Source organism: Myiozetetes cayanensis, unplaced genomic scaffold (assembly GCF_022539395.1).
Source record: "Myiozetetes cayanensis isolate MyiCay16 unplaced genomic scaffold, myiCay2020 scf10, whole genome shotgun sequence".
NCBI lineage: Eukaryota > Metazoa > Chordata > Aves > Passeriformes > Tyrannidae > Myiozetetes > Myiozetetes cayanensis.
Genome location: NW_026086605.1, coordinates 10,502,547 through 10,521,314, shown reverse-complemented (window position 1 = coordinate 10,521,314; position 18,768 = coordinate 10,502,547). Strand labels below are relative to the sequence as shown.

Here is an 18,768-nt window from a genome sequence, read left to right as displayed (position 1 = left end):
CCAAAAAGAAACCAGTGGATTCCAGGAACAAGGTGTGAATTGCTACAAGTTCAACAAAAATAAATTTCAGTAATCCTTAGCACCAGCAGCCAAATCACCCCCACTGAGTGCAAGGAGATGGTGCTGCGAAAAGACAGGTCCCCTCCAGGCATCCAGACCACAAGCAGGTGTTTTTGACAGTTGCCTGAATGACTAAGGAGCCTCATTCAGCATACCATGAGCATCTTCCAAAATGCTCACACCACCCAGAGGAGACCCCTCAGGAAGGGAAGTGGCAAAGGAACAAGGATGGTATCTCTTGATCCCCAGGAGAGCTTTAATATTTGACTGCTCCAACCATCTGGCTCTCACCGTCACTATCTGCTGAAAGAAACACAGGATTAAGCACCAGTGCCCCATGGCACACCCCAGCCCTTCATCATTGCTGGGCAGCTGATGCACTGTGTGCAGCCTGAACATTGGGCTGGTTTGATGGGTTTGCTGAGGAGGCCCTCAGTGATGGTGTTCTCAGAAGTTTTCTTCTTAAGAGCGGCCTGGGGTAAATCAAAACTTGCTCTGAGAGCTGTCATGGAAAGGGACAGTTTAATAATCACTGAAACAATGGTGGGGGTTTCATTATAGGTGAGTTATGAGCCATCTAAGTTAAAAAACAACTGAATTTTACTGCTACCAGGCACGCTTAAGGTAATACCCAGAGACTGAGGAAGGAGGGGTGACTGTGGAGAAGCCTAGCAGTCACCTGGCTTATGGAGGGAAGGAGCACTTGTTGCTGGTGATAAATGAATGTGAATCCCTCTGCTCAAGGAGAAATGGTCTATTTACCTCAAAAGCCTTGTACCCAGCTGCAGAGGCTGGGATGTCAAAATGAACTTTTAAAGCACTTATTGCACTTTTATCACCTCCTTGGATAACACAGCTAGGAAACCTTGCTTTCCCAATACTTTTCTGGCTGGGTAGATGACCTTGCTTCCACTTTACAGAACTCAGTGGAAATACTAATTTCATGCCATTTAACAGAGATTAGTATTTTCCTCAGAAATTCTTGGGGGGCGACGGGAAGAAAATGATGTACACAAACATTTCCATTTGCAGAGAAAATTTCTTTGAAATATCAGGAATTTGAGTTGCTGATACCTGATTGGTTTTTTTACATCTAATACTGAACTTGAGTTTTGAGGTGTAAACGTTAAGAATGACTTCAGAAAGCGTTCAGCTTGCATCACCTCGCTGAACCACCAGGTGTCCCTGCGCACCACACAGCGCCAGCTGAGCCCAAGTCGCAGTTCTTCCTTTGTCCATTGTATGCATATTTATTTATTTTAACTAATAATTTCTTTGTGTCCAGGAAGAACTGCAATTCCACGATACTGCCCACACATCCTGCCCTGCCACGGGCTATGTGAGTACTCAGCAAGCCGTAACAATAGACAGAAGCACTGGTCAGGGTGCTCTGCACACACAAACCTCTGCCGAGTGTCTCCACATCCTTCCAGGACCTGTCACGGAGCAGAACTCACTGCTCCTGCTAGACCTCTCCATAACATCTGCCCAGAGCCTGGTACAGGGAAGTCCTATATATATTTCTTCCCTGCCTGAGCTGGATGCACAGATAAGGGTGGAACGATCAGGTTCTTGCCCTTCCTCAGGCTGTCAAACCCAACACGTGACCGGGTGCAAGATTAAGACAGACGGAGCAAACAGCGGGTTGGAATCTTTTATTCAGTAATCAGTCCTGCTGTGTGTGTAACATCTTAGCAACTGGAACCCAAGTATGCAAAAATACTGAGTTTACACAGTGAAAAATCAGACAGTATAAAATATTCCAGTATTGCCTCTTAGAACCATTATTGAAATAAGACCCCTATTTCAAAGGCAATGTGCTCGTTTATTCTGTTTGCTTTCCATGCTCAAACCCTCCCCCCTCGAACAGTTTTTCAGACAGTAACCCTCCTTACCCCCACACTACCTACATGTGTTGCGGGGTGAGAAACACTACATGAAATCCCTTCCTGATTTCCAGAGGTTAATTGAAGAACATCCTCCCAGTGGTGCCAAGGTCCAAGAAGACGTAGATTATTGGGACATCAAGCAGTCCTGGTGTTCTACACACCACAGACAACTGTGGTGCTACTGGACTCTGACGAGAGGCTCCGTCTCCCGGATGAGCCACTGAAGAGCTTCGTGCCGGCCTTGCCTCTCCAGTTCTGCTCCAACTACTTCCCTGCATTTCTGATGGTAGTCGTTCACCCAGTTACACTAGAGAAAGGGAGGGGTGTAACACTCAGCATAAACACAGAAGATTTCATGTCCTTACAAGTTATGCGCAGCCAAAGACATTTGTAGGCCCTTGTGCTCTTGGGGTCTGAGGTGTTAGGCTGGGATGGAATCCTGTCCCAAAGACACAGACCTCTATTATATGGAAGTGACTTGCAAATTTGATGAGGGTAGGAACTGAAGCAATTTGTCATCGGTTTTCAGAGGAGCCAAGGTTCAGTTCAGCTGACAAATAAAGTCTCTGCAAATCACTGCCTCCAGCAAGTCCAAACAGCTACCTCGGCACAGTTTAATAAGCTTTGCAAAGTTGTAAATGGACAATGCACTCCTGAGGGACAAACTGCCCTATTGATCTGAACAGGTAATCCTAGGGCAGATCTTGGTACCCTTCACAGCCCCTTAAGCAAATGGAAATGCAAACAGGGCTATAATTATGAAAAGGAGGATGTGTTGAGGAAAAATAAAGAGTATGGTAGAAAACCAGGATGAAACAAGAAGGTAGTGACAGACCTAAACAGAAAGTTTAGAGTATGAAGTTATTCAGGAAATAAATGCTGCTGAGCAGGTATCACAGAACTCTGCTCAGAGTTCACAGGTACTGAACTGGGTGTGGTTGAATGGGACTGTGGTCACAAGCAGATACCAACAACATGATGGGACAATCATCACTATCGTCCCTGGGGACACAGCATGATAGTCCAAGAGAAGCAAATTAAGGCAGGAGCAGGAAAAGAGATGACAGTGGCAAATATCATATCAAAGGAACTACCAAAACTACCTAATAATCAGGATCCTTGCTGCCTTCATCATAGAATAATTTAGATTGGAAAGACCTCTGAAAAGCTTGTTTAGTCCACCCTCCCACTCAAAGATACATGAAGTTTTAAAATAAGTCACAGTGCTGAGGACTGCTCTCCAGATCTGTGAAATGGAGCAGAGGCCATTGGCCCTTGCAGAACAAGGTGGTTCTGCAAAGGCAGCAATGCAAACCTGTTTTACTTACCTCTTTTTGTGTCAGCAAATTAACACCAATCATTTTCGTCTGGATTGGAACCAGGGTTAAGGGTTCAAAAGTCAGGCTCCCTCTGTTTTTGAAATTGTACTGCAGCAGAAAGAGAAAGGGATTATATAGTTTTAGAAACAGCTCCAGCCAGATCACACTTGCTCCTTGGTTTGTGTCATCACCACAGAACCACCCAAGAAACATTATGATGAGAGGGTAGCAACTTACAGCAGCACTTTTCTTCCAGCTCAAGCAAAGAATCCCAGTATAAACCTTAGTTATTTCTTTCAGTGGTCCCTTCCTAAGAGCCATGTCCCAGGTCACAGCTGTACAGAACTTTAGCTTGATGATTATATAATCATTTTCAGCTTGGCATTTCTAAAAGCATAGCCCAGCCAAGCTGGCAACTATAGTATCAAAATCTGTCTGTACTTTTGTTTCTAATACCACTGAAGACTCTACCAGAGAGGAAAATCCCACCTTGAGAACATCAACCAACCCTACAGCAATGACTCCAATCTTTCTATCCAGACATAAAACATTTTAAAACAACTCACACACACACATTTCAACCTATAGAAACTCTGCAGAAGTATAACTGTCTTCTGTGTCCCCATTAGCAAGGGAAACTTAAAGTCAGCATTCAGCAGTGTGGAGTTTTGGAGACCAGGAATCTTGGGTAGGATTCAACTGTCTGCAGCATGGTCCCACCTCAAGTTCCAGTTTTACAACCAGCAAGTTGTGGAGAAAGGTGCATCTTGAGTAGGTCATTTACCTTGGTTTCAGCAGGGATCACAAGGACGACATTTTCTATTCGGATCCCAAAGGAACCATCTTCATAATACCCAGGCTCTGCAGAAACAGACAGTAATTAACTGAGCCACATGGCTGCATTGTACAAGTTCTTATTCCCTATGGCCAAACTTCCCCTCTATGGCTTTAGTCCACTGAAGTCACTAAGCAATCCTGACATCAGGAAACCACAGAGGCAAACAAATTTCTGACTCTATTTAGTCTGCACGGAAGCCCCGAGCAAGGTGACAGCAGAAGTTCTCAAAAAGAAAAGAAACAAGACAGACAGCCCTCGAGCTGCAGAGAGTCTCCTTGCAAGTCAAGAGAAAGCACAGAATACATGTGTTCCAAATACCAGAAACTCTGAAAATGCTGATATCTTTATGAGAGGCAGGTGGGTAACTCCTTCTGTAAAACACTTCTTATAGAGAGTGTTCCCCTGACTCCCTGAGAGGCCTTTGCAGCCCTGAAGGAAGGTAAGTCAGTCTCTGAGCAGGCTGTTAATTTACTACTGGAAGAATAAGGCATGTAAAGATTTAATAGCTGCCTCAAACAGCCCATAGCAAAGACAAGACTAGCTCCTGAAAGCTTAGTGTCCACCCTGTACCACAGCCAGTTCTTCTTCCATAGCATGCCAGAGCCGGGCTGGTCAGGAGCACAGCTCTCCTGAGGTTTGCACTGCACAGAGCAGCAAGCAGACCTGCAGCACCTGACTGCAAAGGTGCTTCATGGAAGGTGAAAGAGCTAAAATGAAGGTTTTTACCTAGAGAGCTTAAATGACAATTAAAATAACAAGAAGGACAGACCAAAACTTTTGATCTGACCTTTGCTTACACCACTATCAAATTTATTCCCTCTGCATCTTAAAGAGCTCGGTCACCCCTCCCCAGTAACCAGAGAGAATCACCAGGGCTGAATACCATCAGATACAATCATGCCGGCCTCCAAGGGCTCATCTGCAAAGGTTTTGTAGCTGATGCCACAAGGACCCTCATGTACATTTAGGAAAGAGCCAACTCCATGTCCTGTCCCATGCAGGTAATCCAAACCACAATCCCACAGGGCAGAGCGGGCAAAGGAATCTAGAAGGTGACCTGTAGACAGAGAGAGAGAGAATTTAATCAAGTAAGGCTCTCTCAAAGAAGCTGGTAATCACACTGAACGTTCAAACCTGGAAAACATGCAAAAAAACCCCAACAAAAAAAAATACAATCACCTCCTCAAAGAGCCCTGCAATCAACCAAAGATAAGTCATTGATTGGTAAGAAGTTATAGGGCCAATTTGGCGGGTCTGACATTCAAGCCCTTTATCAGCTACAGAGCCTTGCTGTCTCCTGTTACAGAGGTCTTCAGAAAATGGTCTGCAACAGAAACATTGCACTGCTGCTTGCTCCACTGGTGTTTTCAGGAAAGAATCTAGTGGTTAACCTCTCCCACAGGGAATTCAGTACCTTTCTTAAAGGGAGATAGCTCATTAAACTCATTAAACTCAAAGTAGGAGATCTGCCACTTGTATTTGGTGAACTAATCAGCCATACTTCTTGCCTGGATGGCCAATCAGTTCAGACTGCTTCGGCCAGAGGGCACAGAATTTATGTTACCTGCATGTGAACACCAAGCCCATATACCAAGTTAAGACATCCTTCAGTTTCAGTTTGGGTTTCTCGTACACCTATGCAGCTGCTTTTATAACTTGCCCATCCAAGAATGCAAACTGAAGAAAACTCTAAAACGAGGTGGTTTCATACAAGGTGTGACCAGGGAGAAAATAGTTCTGCAACAAATTCACCAGAGGTGAATGTATGTCACAGCTTTTCCTGCACAAAATCAAAACAGCTCCTTTGTGTGTCATTTTCCCACTGATACAAGAGATTTCACAATAACTGGAAGAGAATTAGCCAGTCCTTTTGAAGCTGGAAAGTGACCTCTTGCTTTGACAGGGCCATTAGTAAAGAATAAAGACAACATCCAAGCACAGAAAGGCCACAGATGTGCTAGAGTGCCACTGACTGATCAAAGTCACTATCACCTCAGAATCAGAGCACTTCAAACACCCTTCAGACTTTCCCCCTCAGACTTTCCAGCACTGATTGACAATGAGAGAGAAAGCATCAGTAATCCAGAATCCAAACTGTTGTGATGGAAATAGAGAGTTACATCAACATTTGCCTAAAACATCTAGACCTGTCAACCATAATGTTGTTCTCAGACAACTTAATGGTTCTTCAGAGGTCACTGCTGTGGTCAAAACACTCCAACTCACCAACCCACCTTTGGTTCCATTCGGGAAGATGGCTGCACTCACAGCTATATGTCCCTTCAGGACATAGGTGAAGCATTCCTGTCAAAGAAATGCGTGCCATAAGCAAACAGGGAAAGCCAAAACTTTGTATTCCTCAGGAATGGAAAGAAAGACTGAATCTTGTAGCAAATTGTGGAGGATCTGGAAAAACCTGCTCATGCTCTCCTGTGGCTGCTAATGGCAAAGCAAACCATGAGCAGAAAGTTTAAATTACTCTGAAGATTCTTCTCCGATAATTATGGAAGTGCGTCACAAACCCAGGCAGCAGGTTTAGCAGCAGGATTCACCTGACCTACATGCTTGATTTTCTCTATGAGTATACTTTTACTTCCTGAGCATACCCTACAGCATATTTTTGTCACTAAGTGAACTATAATGATGAAATTAGTTTTAATTAAAGAAGCAATTTAAAATAAACAAAATTACATTGCTGAATTTCCAACACAGACCTTCTAAGTGAAGTCTGAGACTGATTTTTTATATGGTACACACCGACTGGAGCCTTGCATAAGATACTAAGCTTTGCACTAAATTACATCCCCCTAACTCCCATGTTGGACAAGCCAGTGATGTTTATCCTCAGCCTGCTGATTTTATTATTTCTTAGAGGAGCCATGTCGTTTTGCAGATGAGAGCTGTGCATTTTAAGATAGAAAAGTATTGATTCTCTCAATCACTTAGTTTGTATTTTGAAAGTCCAAAGTCTGCCAGTCTCCTTTTCAGTCTTTATCCAAATGCTGTCACATATTAGTAAATAAATGGTACTTGATAAAGCACTTTGACTACATAGCAAGAGGGCATATTACTAATTTGAGTATCTCTAACAATGAGGGCAAGATCAGAAACCACACTGAGATGCCAACTCACCTTTTCATAGGCTGATGGTGTGCCAAAATGCATTGTCCTAGTCACATCTGTTGTACCATCTCTTCAGAGGCAAACAAAGATGCAGGAAGCAAAGGGATGGGGGAATAAGGAAGATCAAAGTGAGAATACACAGAAAAGCCAGTCACACTGCGGCAAACCAACCAAGCTCCTAAAGTCATCTGCTCTGTGCTACACAAGCCTGATGATGTAACAGTTCTTAATCTCAAAAATTCCTGAACACAATGCCCCAGATGCTGCAATAATGAATTACAATTCAAGCTGTTATCTTTCAACCATAAGCATCCCAAAGCTCCTCGCAAATTAGGATCTCAACTGCTCATAAAAACGATGCTAATTTGAGGTTCAGCAACTGGTACCTGTCCATTGAGAACAGGCCAAATTTAGCCTATTTGTATGGAACATGATTCATCAACTGCTTAAAAATATATACTTACGCACAAATGACGGCTACCATCTCAGGAAAGGGAAGTGTAAGAGGGTATAATACCCCTTTCATCCTCAGAATGTCTTGGGCTAAGATTTCTACAAACTATCCTGCATTGGGATAGGGGTTAGTCTGAGATGTCAGAAACTGGCTCAAAGTTCCTTCTACAAGCAGCATTTCGAGCCTGCTGTCAAAAACACAATGGCTCTTGAAATAACAAGTTCCCTTTGAGATGCTCGCTCCTGTCCCTGGGCTCTTCCCCAGCACACACAGGCCCTGGTCACAAAGAGCCCACGGTTTAACTTCTCAGCAGGGACAAGCAAAGCATCCCTGTCACAATGCTGTGGTAAGTGCCATTGATGTCCAGATTATATTGTATTCAAAGGGCTGCTTTTCATAGTGGCACTAAGGAAATCGTTAATTAGGCCATCGGAGGGGAGGAAAAAAGATCTCCTTGTAAAAATCTTATCAAAGGATGTCTGTATGGTTCTTTTTCAAAGCTCTTCCTGACTGACATAACAAAAAGGCATAGCTCTAAAGACAAAGCTCATCTCAAATGAGCAGCCAGGCTTGTCCTGTATCTTCCTGAACAAGCCACTTCTCATCTATTTACATTGGTTAAAAACATCGCTTCTCTCATTTTCCATGGAGTTAGTTTTCTATGGAGTTCCACAGTAAAGGAACTGAGGCCACTGAATGGCACTGTCAAAACAGTACTGAGTGAATCTTCAACCATGATGCCCTCCCAAAAACAAACTTAAAATCCAAGTGGCCACTGGGACGAGGAAATCTGACTCTCGAAGTCTCTCTGGAAAGGCAGAGATAGGGCAGTGCTGTCCTGCTCTTTTTCTCTCACCTTGTTCTAACTTTAACATCAGACAAATCTGCCCCCAGGGCAGATCCTGGCAGGGTAAGTGCCTCACCCAGCTGTGCAGGCTGCTGTATAGGCAGTCCAAGTAAGGCTAAGCCAGGGTAATCAGGCCTGCTCCCCATTCCAGCAATTCTAACACCAGTGTGCCAGGTGTGCAGAGCTGCAACAGACACAAAAACACACCACCAGCTAAAGCACAGCTCCCATCCCGCTGGGAATGGGACTCAGACTGGAACTGCACCTTGACATCTTGTCCTTTACCCCAGCATGACTTGTCAGCCCTAATCTGCTGTCCTCCTCAAAACTACACAATGCCTTGATCGTCAGGGCAACTGAGCTGACCCTGCAGGGGTCACTGGGAGCAGAAACCCCATTCATCCCACTTACTTGTATTGTGCTCCTGAGTCCAGGAGGTAGATCTCGTTCACAGACAGCGTTCTGTTGGTCTCAGGAACTGGCCTGTTCAGTTAAACACAAAGTTTTTTGTTCCACAGTTTTAAGGTGTCCAGCCCACATCTGCAGTTCAGAAACTATATTAAGTGCAAGGTTGGATGTGTCAGCTCTGATTTCTTGTGGCAGTGATGGCAATCCCACACATGCTGAGCCAGGGATCATACTGAGGAGAGTATTTGTATACTACAAATAGCACTACAGTACAGAGAATAGCTTTGTTGCTTCCAGCAAAACCCTCAACATCTGTTCCTGGACGTATTTCAGAACAGTTTGCACTTTATACTTGTCCTTCCCAGACTTCTAGCCCCAAAATAGCCCTTTTCTATGGCCCCGAGCAGATCAGCATCATAATACATGCATGTTGCCAGCAGGGAAAGGTCCTTATTTAGTAAGTGCAGAATAAAGAAAGATAGCAAGCAGCATCTCCCTGGAGTACTCTGTTGTGACTCCATGAAGAAGCAAGACACTCATTCCAGCTATGTTTGCTGAAGGATGAAAGGAGACGCTGTGTTTCTCTTACTTGTAGTGAATGATGGCTCCATTTGGACCTGTGCTTGATATGGTAGCAAAACTCAATTCAACAAAGTCTTTCTGTTGACTGAAAGAAAAGATTGTGATCACTACAGCAAAAGTGAGAGGAGCACACCAGGCACCTGGGGCACCTGGAGTGCCCCATCCTCATCTTCACGTCACCTCAGCCCTGCCCTTGGCCATGAAAGCCATCTGGGCAAGCACATTTGGGTAGAAGAATTGGACAATTTGAAGCCCTCTTCTCCCAACCAAGTGGAAACCTGCTTTCCATCTCTACTCTTTCCTTTGAAAAACAGAAAATTCACCACCCAAACCACCTAGTGAAGAGATGTGCTGAACATTTTCTGCTTTGCTACTTATTTACTCAGAGGCATTTTAGAGGACCTGCTGACCTACACGTGGGAGTAACTCTCAAGGTGTTCCTTCTCCATCAGAAGAGGAAATCTAACTTTTACATCAATTCCTCTGTGGTAAGAAAGCAACTCTCTTGTATTTAAGAGGGCTAACCTGCGGCACTCCTCATTGCTATCTCAAAACAAAAGCAGATAGGATCCAGTGGGCTGGGACTTGTATCTCCCAAGAGACCCAATTCTTCACAACTCATTCAAGTTTTCAAAGAAATCCTGTAGTAATGGTTTGTCCTCAGGTAAAATATATCTGCAAGTGAGATGGATTTCTAAAGAATAAAAAACAAAGGATAAAAACACCACCCAGGAAACTTCCTCAGAGTGGATTTACTTTTTACCTGCGGAATTCCTCTGCTTTGTCTGCAGCTATTATTTCTGTTACTGTTCCCTTTGGAACCTAGTGGGCAAAGAGATGGGTTCAATTAGTGCACCAACAAGCAAAGAAAATGCTATATGCTTAAGCACTGGGCCTTGCCTGTGCGTTATGAAATCCAGTCTGGATGGGTCCTCTTTCCAAGTTTTCTGTCCTCATTCCTCAGTAATGACAAACACAAACCTAGCAATGTTGTGCAGGGCATGTGAAAAGCAGGAAGCAGAGATGGTCACAGCAGGATTGCTGAATCCTGACTAGGGAGTAGTTAGTGCAATACTAAGAGATATGTACAGAAATAACATCTCACAAGGCAACATCTCCTCACAGATGGGTTACATTAAGCTTGAACAGTTCTCTCCAAATACCCCATGGTATTAGAAATGTTATGCTTTTAAATCAGGAATGGAAGCAGTTGCAGGAAAAAGAAAGTATGTTAAATTTCACTTTAGGCATTTGATAAATTAAAACCTGTGACGCAACTTCCCCAGGAATAGATAACAAGCAAAGGGGGCAGGTGCTAGATTTCAAACCCCTGAGGCAGACTTCTTGAGGTACTCAGACATGTAAAAAGGCACCTTCTGGAAGTCATCAAGCCGTTTCCATAAATAAAGCTAATGGACTCAGACATGCAGTAGCATAGAAGGAACACAGCTTAGTAAGCTGGTGTGTAACACTGGGCACTCTGCTCCTTCACTATGTACTTCTAAACCAGTGAATACACAAGTAATTTGTTTTTATTCTATCTCCACTACACCTCTCCATTCATAAGTGCCAAATCTGTTCATACTACCAGACAACCCTGATTATCATGACAATAATTCCAAAGTATTCTATCAAGCAGGATATTATTTCATCATTTACACCACCAAACCAGTACAAGACAGTATTAACACTACACTAAGCCTATTCTAGCTTTGTTCTGTGTAAAATGAATGGGAGCATGTTTCCAAAAAATTCATTCAGCCTTTGATAAAAGAATGATTTAAATCCACATCAAAAAAAAAAAATTACCCCAAAAAAACTCCACCAGATGAACCCCCAGCTGTTTCCCCACTTTTAGCAAAGGAACTATAAAGACTAGCAAAAAGTTTATGCCAATGAATAATTGTACACAGCAATAAAACCTTCAAGTTAAAAAAAAATAATACAATACCTCCTTTTCCAGCCAGTTAAAGAGCTCACACAGGGCAACAGCATCTTTAATCTACATAAGCACAAGAAAAGGGAATTGAGTGGAAACAGAGATTTATCGAGCCTCAGTATAACCAGGTTTTGATGCAAAACAAACCTGCAAGTTTCCAAAACACAAACTAAGAGATGATCTAAGAGGTATTTTCAGGGTTTTGCATCCTGTCATTAATATAAGCACTGGAAATGTATCTGGACAGCTAAATAAACATTAATAAAGGTTTGCTGCTGGGACATATCTTACTGTGAAGAATTACCAAGCACTGAGCAAATACTGGTTTTACCCCACACAAGACTTTCAAGACTCTTTTGCTTCAACACACGAGTTTTGGCATTTCAGATAGCAGAAGGTAACCACACAAAACATCTGGTGATATGACAGTGGAACGTGTCCTTTGGGCACATGGACACCACAGCCTCTGTCACACAGCTTCTGGTTCTGTTGCATGATGGCCCCCATTTTTGTTCCTTTTTTACTACATGCTTGCAGCATGCAGAGGCAAGAAGCAGGAGGCACATGTACAAGAGCAAGGCACAATTTTGTCCTCAGGTGGCAGGTGACAAAGTGCCTCTGCTCAGTACAACTATTTTTACTTCCCCTTAACTAACAGGGAGAAAAAAGCAATGAAATAGAAAGTAACAGTTCCCGAGAAGCTAAAAGAAAATATGGGACAAGCTCAAAATTCCCAGCTCTGCTTCAACTGGCACATTTCTCTTGTTGTGAAAACTGCTGCTTAAAAACTAACAGGAAATAAACAAAAGACCAGCCCCACCATAAACCTATTTCACAGGCAGCTTCTTTGCTTGAAAATATGAAGCTTCCTGGGAAATCAGCCTTGTTTCCAGTGTGTCATGATGATGGGACAAAAACAGAGTGCTTCGAGGCCAGTGGCTGCTTCTGAACATCTTGGCCTGTGTTTTTCACCATGTGTTGAAGAATTTCTCTGTGTTCTTTAGGCTCTGTTTATTCAAGTGATAACAATTTTAAGACTCCACTGACAAAGAAAACAGAACTAGCAAATGGGAAAGAACATCCCTTTAAGGGCCCACACTCCAAATAACACTTCTCAAGTCTGCATGGTCTTCCAACAGAGAAAGGCTGTTTCCTCACACTATTGCAAATGTTGTTCTTCAAGGGAATGCAAAACAAGCAAAAAACCTGCTTCAACAGCAGTGGATGTCTGACAGAAAGCCTTTTTTATCCTCTCATCCAAATTCTTATTTGCTTTTTTATCCATAACATTAAAACTGAAAGGAAAATGTAATTTCTTTCCCTAAACATAAAGCAAACCTGTTGCCATGTGCAAGGAGACTCTCAAGGCTTCACTTACGTGTGCTCTTCTCATGCCTTCTGTTTCCGACGCGTTCTTCACAGCTTTTGCAATGCAGATGGGGGTATATGGGGTGAGGTATCGGTAAGCCTGCAGCAGAAGGACAGGGATTACTTGTGGATTAGTCAGACTACATAATCCTACAGATTTAATAACTCAGCCTGGCCACAATTTGTACTTTGGCAGCCTCTGTCACCCTTCAGCACAGTGAGATACAGGTTGCTGGTATTCAGCTAAGTGCACTGGGGAGTAACGAGGAGAAAACAACCCCTGACTGAAGGAAGAACAGCCACAGGGAAATCCAAAGAACTAAAGAGTCAAAAGCTTGTCATGAAGCAGGAGGAAGATCTGGATATCCTCAATACCATATACATGTATGTAAAAATGTCTGAGCCGTAAGTTTCCTGTTGCTGATGTACACTGAAGGTCCAGAGACAGCCAGTGAGAGATCCCAGACACTACGGTAGAACCTGGGCAGTGGAAACAACCCTAAAAGTCACCTTGACTTGTTACTTGACTGTCAACCTCGAGTAGCAGGGAGCGAAGGGTCCCCAGCCCAGGTACCAAGAACTGGAGTTGAATCCAGCCCCACCACGCTCTGCCTCCTCCAGCACTGAGCATCAACACTTTTGATGATCAGCAGCTCTGAGAAACACATCAAGGCCTCAAGAAAAATGGAGAGCCTTTGGAAAGCTGAGCTATATGTGCTACCCATTCTGAAAGGAGCTTACATCAATGGTTTGAGACAAAGCTTTCCCGTGCCTGGATGGGGTGACCCTGCATTAAGAACTAGTAACTGATCCTTACCACTGCACACTTCCCCAAACATCAGCCATCCTCAGATTAGCAGGAATGCTCGGCTGGTTCTGAGCACATCTTCAAAAACGCACCAGCTGAGGTGATTTGCCCAAGCCTCGTCACACTTGGCATCAGAAGAAGGAAGAAGAACCAAGACTTTTGCCCCACAGTTCTCTGCTCTACCCATTATATATCAGGAGGTGGAATGAGCACTACAGAAGCATAGCCCAAGCAACACATTTTTGTCATATTTTCAACATATCAACATACAAATAAATGTCACTCAAATTCATGGAAAGGCCCAGTAGAGCCTCAGCAAAGACCAATTTCACATAAATCCTACATGCTTTCAATTTTCAAAGTCTTAAGAACAGCAACATAATTACATAATTGTCATAATGCAAAGTAAAAAAGAAGTCACTTTCCTGACAAAAAAGTCAGGAAAGCCTTTTTTTCAAAAACGGGATAAATGGTCAGATTCTTGGATTGACTTGCCTTTTACAGATAGTGGTAGTTCTATTAATCTTCTGTGAAAAGCATATTTACATGCAGCTGTAAGCAAATCTATAAAGGGTTTGCAGATCTGTGTTTAATAATGGACTGGATTTTTGCCAGTGTCAATATTTGGCTCTGAGGGAGACAGACAGTAGATGGACTTCCAGCACTGATGTTCTTCAAAGCACTGCAGGCCAGTTCTCAGCTGGTGAGAGGTGGTGGAGAGCCAGAAAGGAACCAGGAAAACTTTGGCTCTTTCAGTGACTCTCTAAGTGGTTTTTAATCAAGACATTTCAGTCCTCCTCTTCTGTTTTCTATTGCACAGAGCTCCCTGAGGCAGGGACTCTCCCCATTGCATACAGAGGGCATGTAGCACTGTAATGACTCAGTATCAGCCAAAACTTCCAGAGCTCAGGGGGTAAATAATGTCACTCCAACTCATTACATTCCTTAATCTAGGTCAGACGGGATGCTCTACATAAATCATCTACAGCAACTAACCCAAGCTGGGAATAGACCATGAACTACAACTTCAGCAAGGGGCTTTCTACTCTGAAATTAAAAGAACAACAATTTATCGTGAATCCTCCATAGACTCACAAAAAAAATATTTATTCACAGTATCTGTTAGTTACTGGATATCTCTGTAAACTGGCTGGCATTCCAGAGAGTGTGATCTCTAGCAAACAAGAGATGTACACAAGATGCATGGAAACCAGCTTATTTGTCCAGAGTTGCTGCTGTATTCTTCCCCAGGTATCTTCTTTCATGGCTACTGGAATATTAGGTGGACTGTGGGAGTCCCAGACAGACAAATTCAAGTACAAGGGTAGCAAGATATAGCATGTGTGGCTGTACAGAAATTATTCTGATGCTACAACTGTCCCTCAGCAGATGCACTCACTGCATGGACAACCAATGCCTGCAGGTTATATCTGTGTCCTCACAAAGTTCCCTGCTGCAACAACTCTGTCACCTTGTCCCTCCTGCCTTTGGTACAAGACAACACATATTGCCCAATATCCTCAAGCTACTGAACTAAATAAGGGCAACCACCCTCAGACACTCAGATCAAGCCAAATGCACCCTCCCAGAGGTCCTGCTCAGCTTTCAATTTCTGCAAGTTTCCAGTTCTTACTGCTGGTCCATACAAGGCTGATGCTCCACCCGTGGTCAGAATGACCCAAGTTCACCCTGCTCGCTCTCTCCCTCCCCTCTCTCCCTGTACTTGTTTTATCTTAAGCTGACAATTCTTTGGCTAATCGGCTTAGCGAGTTGGAAGGGCAGCTCCAGCGAGAGCAACCCCAGGATTAACCACTCCTCAATACCTCAGCAGGGCTGGATCCCTTCAGCACAAGCTCCAGCCTGCACTGTGCTTTGCAGAGGGGAAACTGTGGTCAGTTGCCCTCATTCACACCATTCCTGACCAGGATGAGCAGAGAAGAGAAAAGCGTTTTCCCTTGCAAGAGCCACTGACCTTGGGAATGGCCTCAGTCAGAGCATAGCTGGCTTTGTCGCTGAGCCACACTTTCTCCTTGGGTGAGAGGCCTGCACCAACAGCCTGCAGCTCTGACAGGATAGATCCATAGGGCATCACCTGGATTTTAAACTCAGGCTCCAGGGTGGAGTCAAGCTGTAAGTGCTCCCTCACAGCTGGGTCCATCATCCGGTCACCATCAATGAAGAGCCTGAGAAACAAATCGGATAGAACAAATGGGTAGGACCGTATCTGACAGTGGCTGGAGTTAAGGAAGGAATGAGAAACCCTTCTGGCAACATTTCAGGGAGAAAGGAGTTTGTGAATTATACGCTATACTGTGTCCTACGTTGTTTTAACCGCTGGCCTTCACCCATCTTAAATCCTGCTTTGAAATTAAGATGTGCCACCCCGCTGAGAGGAAAGGAGCTGACAGCATTTTTGTTTGTATGATACATCCAAAATGGCTACATCCTACCACTGTGCTTGAAACAGGAGAGTAACAGAGGCAAACAACAGCCAGTCTAATTTTTAAGGGTAACATCCAGAAATAAAAAAGCTACTGTTGTTCTAAGTATCACTTTGTTCTCACTTTTCCCTGAATTGAAAAGTTCAACTCAACTTTCCCACAACAACCTGTAGTTATCCAGCCAGGTTTCATCTGAGATGGATCTACGTGGCAGCTTGTAGATGCCTCTGAAAGACTTTTGCTTGCTAAGGCTCAGTATATGGGGCAGTCACAGGAAAGAAGCCGCCTGTCATAAGCCAGCCATGAAACTTTCCTACACAGTCCCTGCAGTTGTGAAGTGACTCAGCAATTAGACAGCAGTGCAAAGTTTTCCAGTGTCCAGACCAGTGCTGGCTCTTACCCGCATTTCACCCAGAGCTCCAAGGCCCTCTACATTATCTCAGGATGACAGACAGAGGGGTCAGCCATCATGCCCAAGGTCACCCAGCACATCAGCCAAGGTGCTGAGAAGCACAGCAGAGCTCTTGACTGCCTCTCTAGCTCTGATCAGGGCAGGAGAGTAATTAACATTGAAGACAAAACTGCTCAGAAAGGACACTAAGACACCCCAGCGCAGGCGTTTCAAAAGATAAATGCTTTGCCAGAACAGTTCTCTCACAGAGGAATGAATCTTGGGGAACTGAAGAAGGAAATACAAGCACCTGATTGTGTTCATTCCTATGACGGCGTATGCAAAAAACACAGGATTGTACTCAACATCAGAGCCTCGGAGGTTGAAAAGCCCTGAAAAATAAGAATGCCAAGAATCACAGTCCTGGTTTATCTTTCGCAACATCAGAGAAAGCCAAAAATAATCTCAGCAAAACACAGTCAAGCAGTGAGATGTCACAGGTGCAGGCCGTGGGTCCAGCTCCCACCCAGTTGTCCCACGTCCTGCTGCTTTTCTGGCAATCCTAAGTTTTTGCCAGGAGATGGCACCAGAACTGCAGTTTAAACACTCCCATAGGGAAAGAAGACTGGTCTTTAACTTGTAAAGGAGGGCTGGCTTGGAAGAAAGCAGATACAGTCAAAGAAAGACAGGGATACGTGTACAAAAAGTAGCATCTGCCCTTTCTGGTCTGTGCAATGCAATAAAAGCTCACTTCTTAACAGCCAGAAAACTTCAAAATTACAAGTTATCATTTCATTCCAGACCTCCTTTTGATACTTGAGGGAAGAGCAAGACACAATAGGCAAGAACAAAATACCCTGAAAAGGCCTCTCATTTGGGCGCCTCCAATATCTCAGATTCAGGCTGTATAGTCTTAGCAATTTTTCACAAAGATTTTTATCCCCCACAACTCCAGATAAAGTCAAGAGGGGAAGTAGATGTTCAGCATCTCCAAACTCCTGATTTTAGGGTAGGGTCAAATAAAAACTCCAGGGTATCCAATTAGCTGAAATGAGTTACTCAAGCCAATAAGGCCAGCCAGCAGGACAGCTGGAAAAAGAACCAACATGTCCTAAATCACAACCCAGCACTGTATTCATTGAACTGTGCAAATTCTGCCATGAAAGTAAAAATAAAGTTTAACTCTCCCCAGGGAAGGAGTAGGTCACTTGAATGCAGGAAAGAGCCACAAAGAACTCTTTACAGCAAGGGTACAAACTTCCTTGCTCAGACAACTCCCAATGCAGTAAGGAGGCAATAGTATCCTTTGTGGCTCTCTTTCTGTCCCCAGAACTTGTCTGGAGTGAATTGAATTAGATAAAATTAAAGATAACTTCTCCCCTTCCCCCTTTAGGATAAGAAACCAACCAGGCACCTGAAAATGAGCTTCTCTCATGACCTTCTCTGGTCCATCTTAAAACTCTTGATTCATAACCAAGCTTGGCTTTCCTGGAGACATTTAATCTGAAACCACCTCAGGGCACCAATTTATCATTAATTTAATTGGAGATGCGCCTGAAAAGGTGAGACACACAATCTCTGCTCATGCAGGCCTCCCCAGGGAGGAGTCATATTCACCACTCTCCAAAGCACTCCTTTCACGACACCTCTTTGCTCAGTGTCCCAGATCCAGGAGAGCTTCACCCAGCGCCAGAGATGCAGCACTGGTGGTGCTGGGAACACACCACTTTCATTTCTGCCTTTTCAGACCAGACATGACGCACAGGCATTGGCAGCGCTGACACTCCAACAGTGCTGTGTTCCTACTGCACCAGTCTGTGCACTGGTGATTTCTGCACAAAGGACACACAGCACTAGAAACAGCAGTCTCGGGGAAACCACTCTGTTTTGTGGCCATTCTCCCCTCCTACACACTGGGCTGAGAGCCAGGGTATGGAGACCTAGTCATCCTGGGGCCCCAAACACAGAGGGGACTCCAGTGAGAGACCCTAGGTGGAAATGATCTAGAAATACAAGTTGAGCCCAGACTTACTTGTTTTAACCAAAGCATTTGCTGAACACAGGAGAGAGAAAGACTGGCTTAAGAAGTTGTAACAATTAGGAAGATGACTGTGAATGCTGCATACCCCACCCTTGCCTTATGTATACAAAGCCACATGCTGCACTGCTTTGTTTATAGCCCAGACTTCACAGCAGAAAACAGTCTCCATCTTTCCACTGCGTGAGGCAGCATCAGGATATTTCACAGCCAGAAAACCTCAACGGTTCTTTTTTTTTCATCAAACTGCCTCAGGTTTTATA

At 44.0% G+C, this 18,768-nt stretch overlaps 1 protein-coding gene across 2 annotated transcripts in view; it reads right to left on the bottom strand.

Annotated features, from left to right (window-relative positions):
* Positions 1-1,690: 1,690 nt before the first annotated feature.
* The window catches only part of XPNPEP1 (X-prolyl aminopeptidase 1), a 31,226-nt gene continuing 14,148 nt past the window's right edge, over positions 1,691-18,768 (bottom strand). For both annotated transcript variants that reach the window (XM_050340295.1, XM_050340286.1), the window contains 13 exons: positions 16,778-16,859; positions 15,608-15,818; positions 12,838-12,927; positions 11,472-11,522; positions 10,284-10,342; positions 9,528-9,605; positions 8,942-9,013; positions 7,239-7,299; positions 6,341-6,410; positions 4,990-5,163; positions 4,053-4,129; positions 3,278-3,376; positions 1,691-2,256 (listed from right to left, as the gene is read on the bottom strand). In XM_050340295.1, the coding sequence (XP_050196252.1) occupies positions 2,128-2,256; positions 3,278-3,376; positions 4,053-4,129; positions 4,990-5,163; positions 6,341-6,410; positions 7,239-7,299; positions 8,942-9,013; positions 9,528-9,605; positions 10,284-10,342; positions 11,472-11,522; positions 12,838-12,927; positions 15,608-15,818; positions 16,778-16,859 (1,253 nt within the window). In that variant the 3' untranslated portion in view covers positions 1,691-2,127. The remainder of the gene's footprint in view (positions 2,257-3,277; positions 3,377-4,052; positions 4,130-4,989; positions 5,164-6,340; positions 6,411-7,238; positions 7,300-8,941; positions 9,014-9,527; positions 9,606-10,283; positions 10,343-11,471; positions 11,523-12,837; positions 12,928-15,607; positions 15,819-16,777; positions 16,860-18,768) is intronic.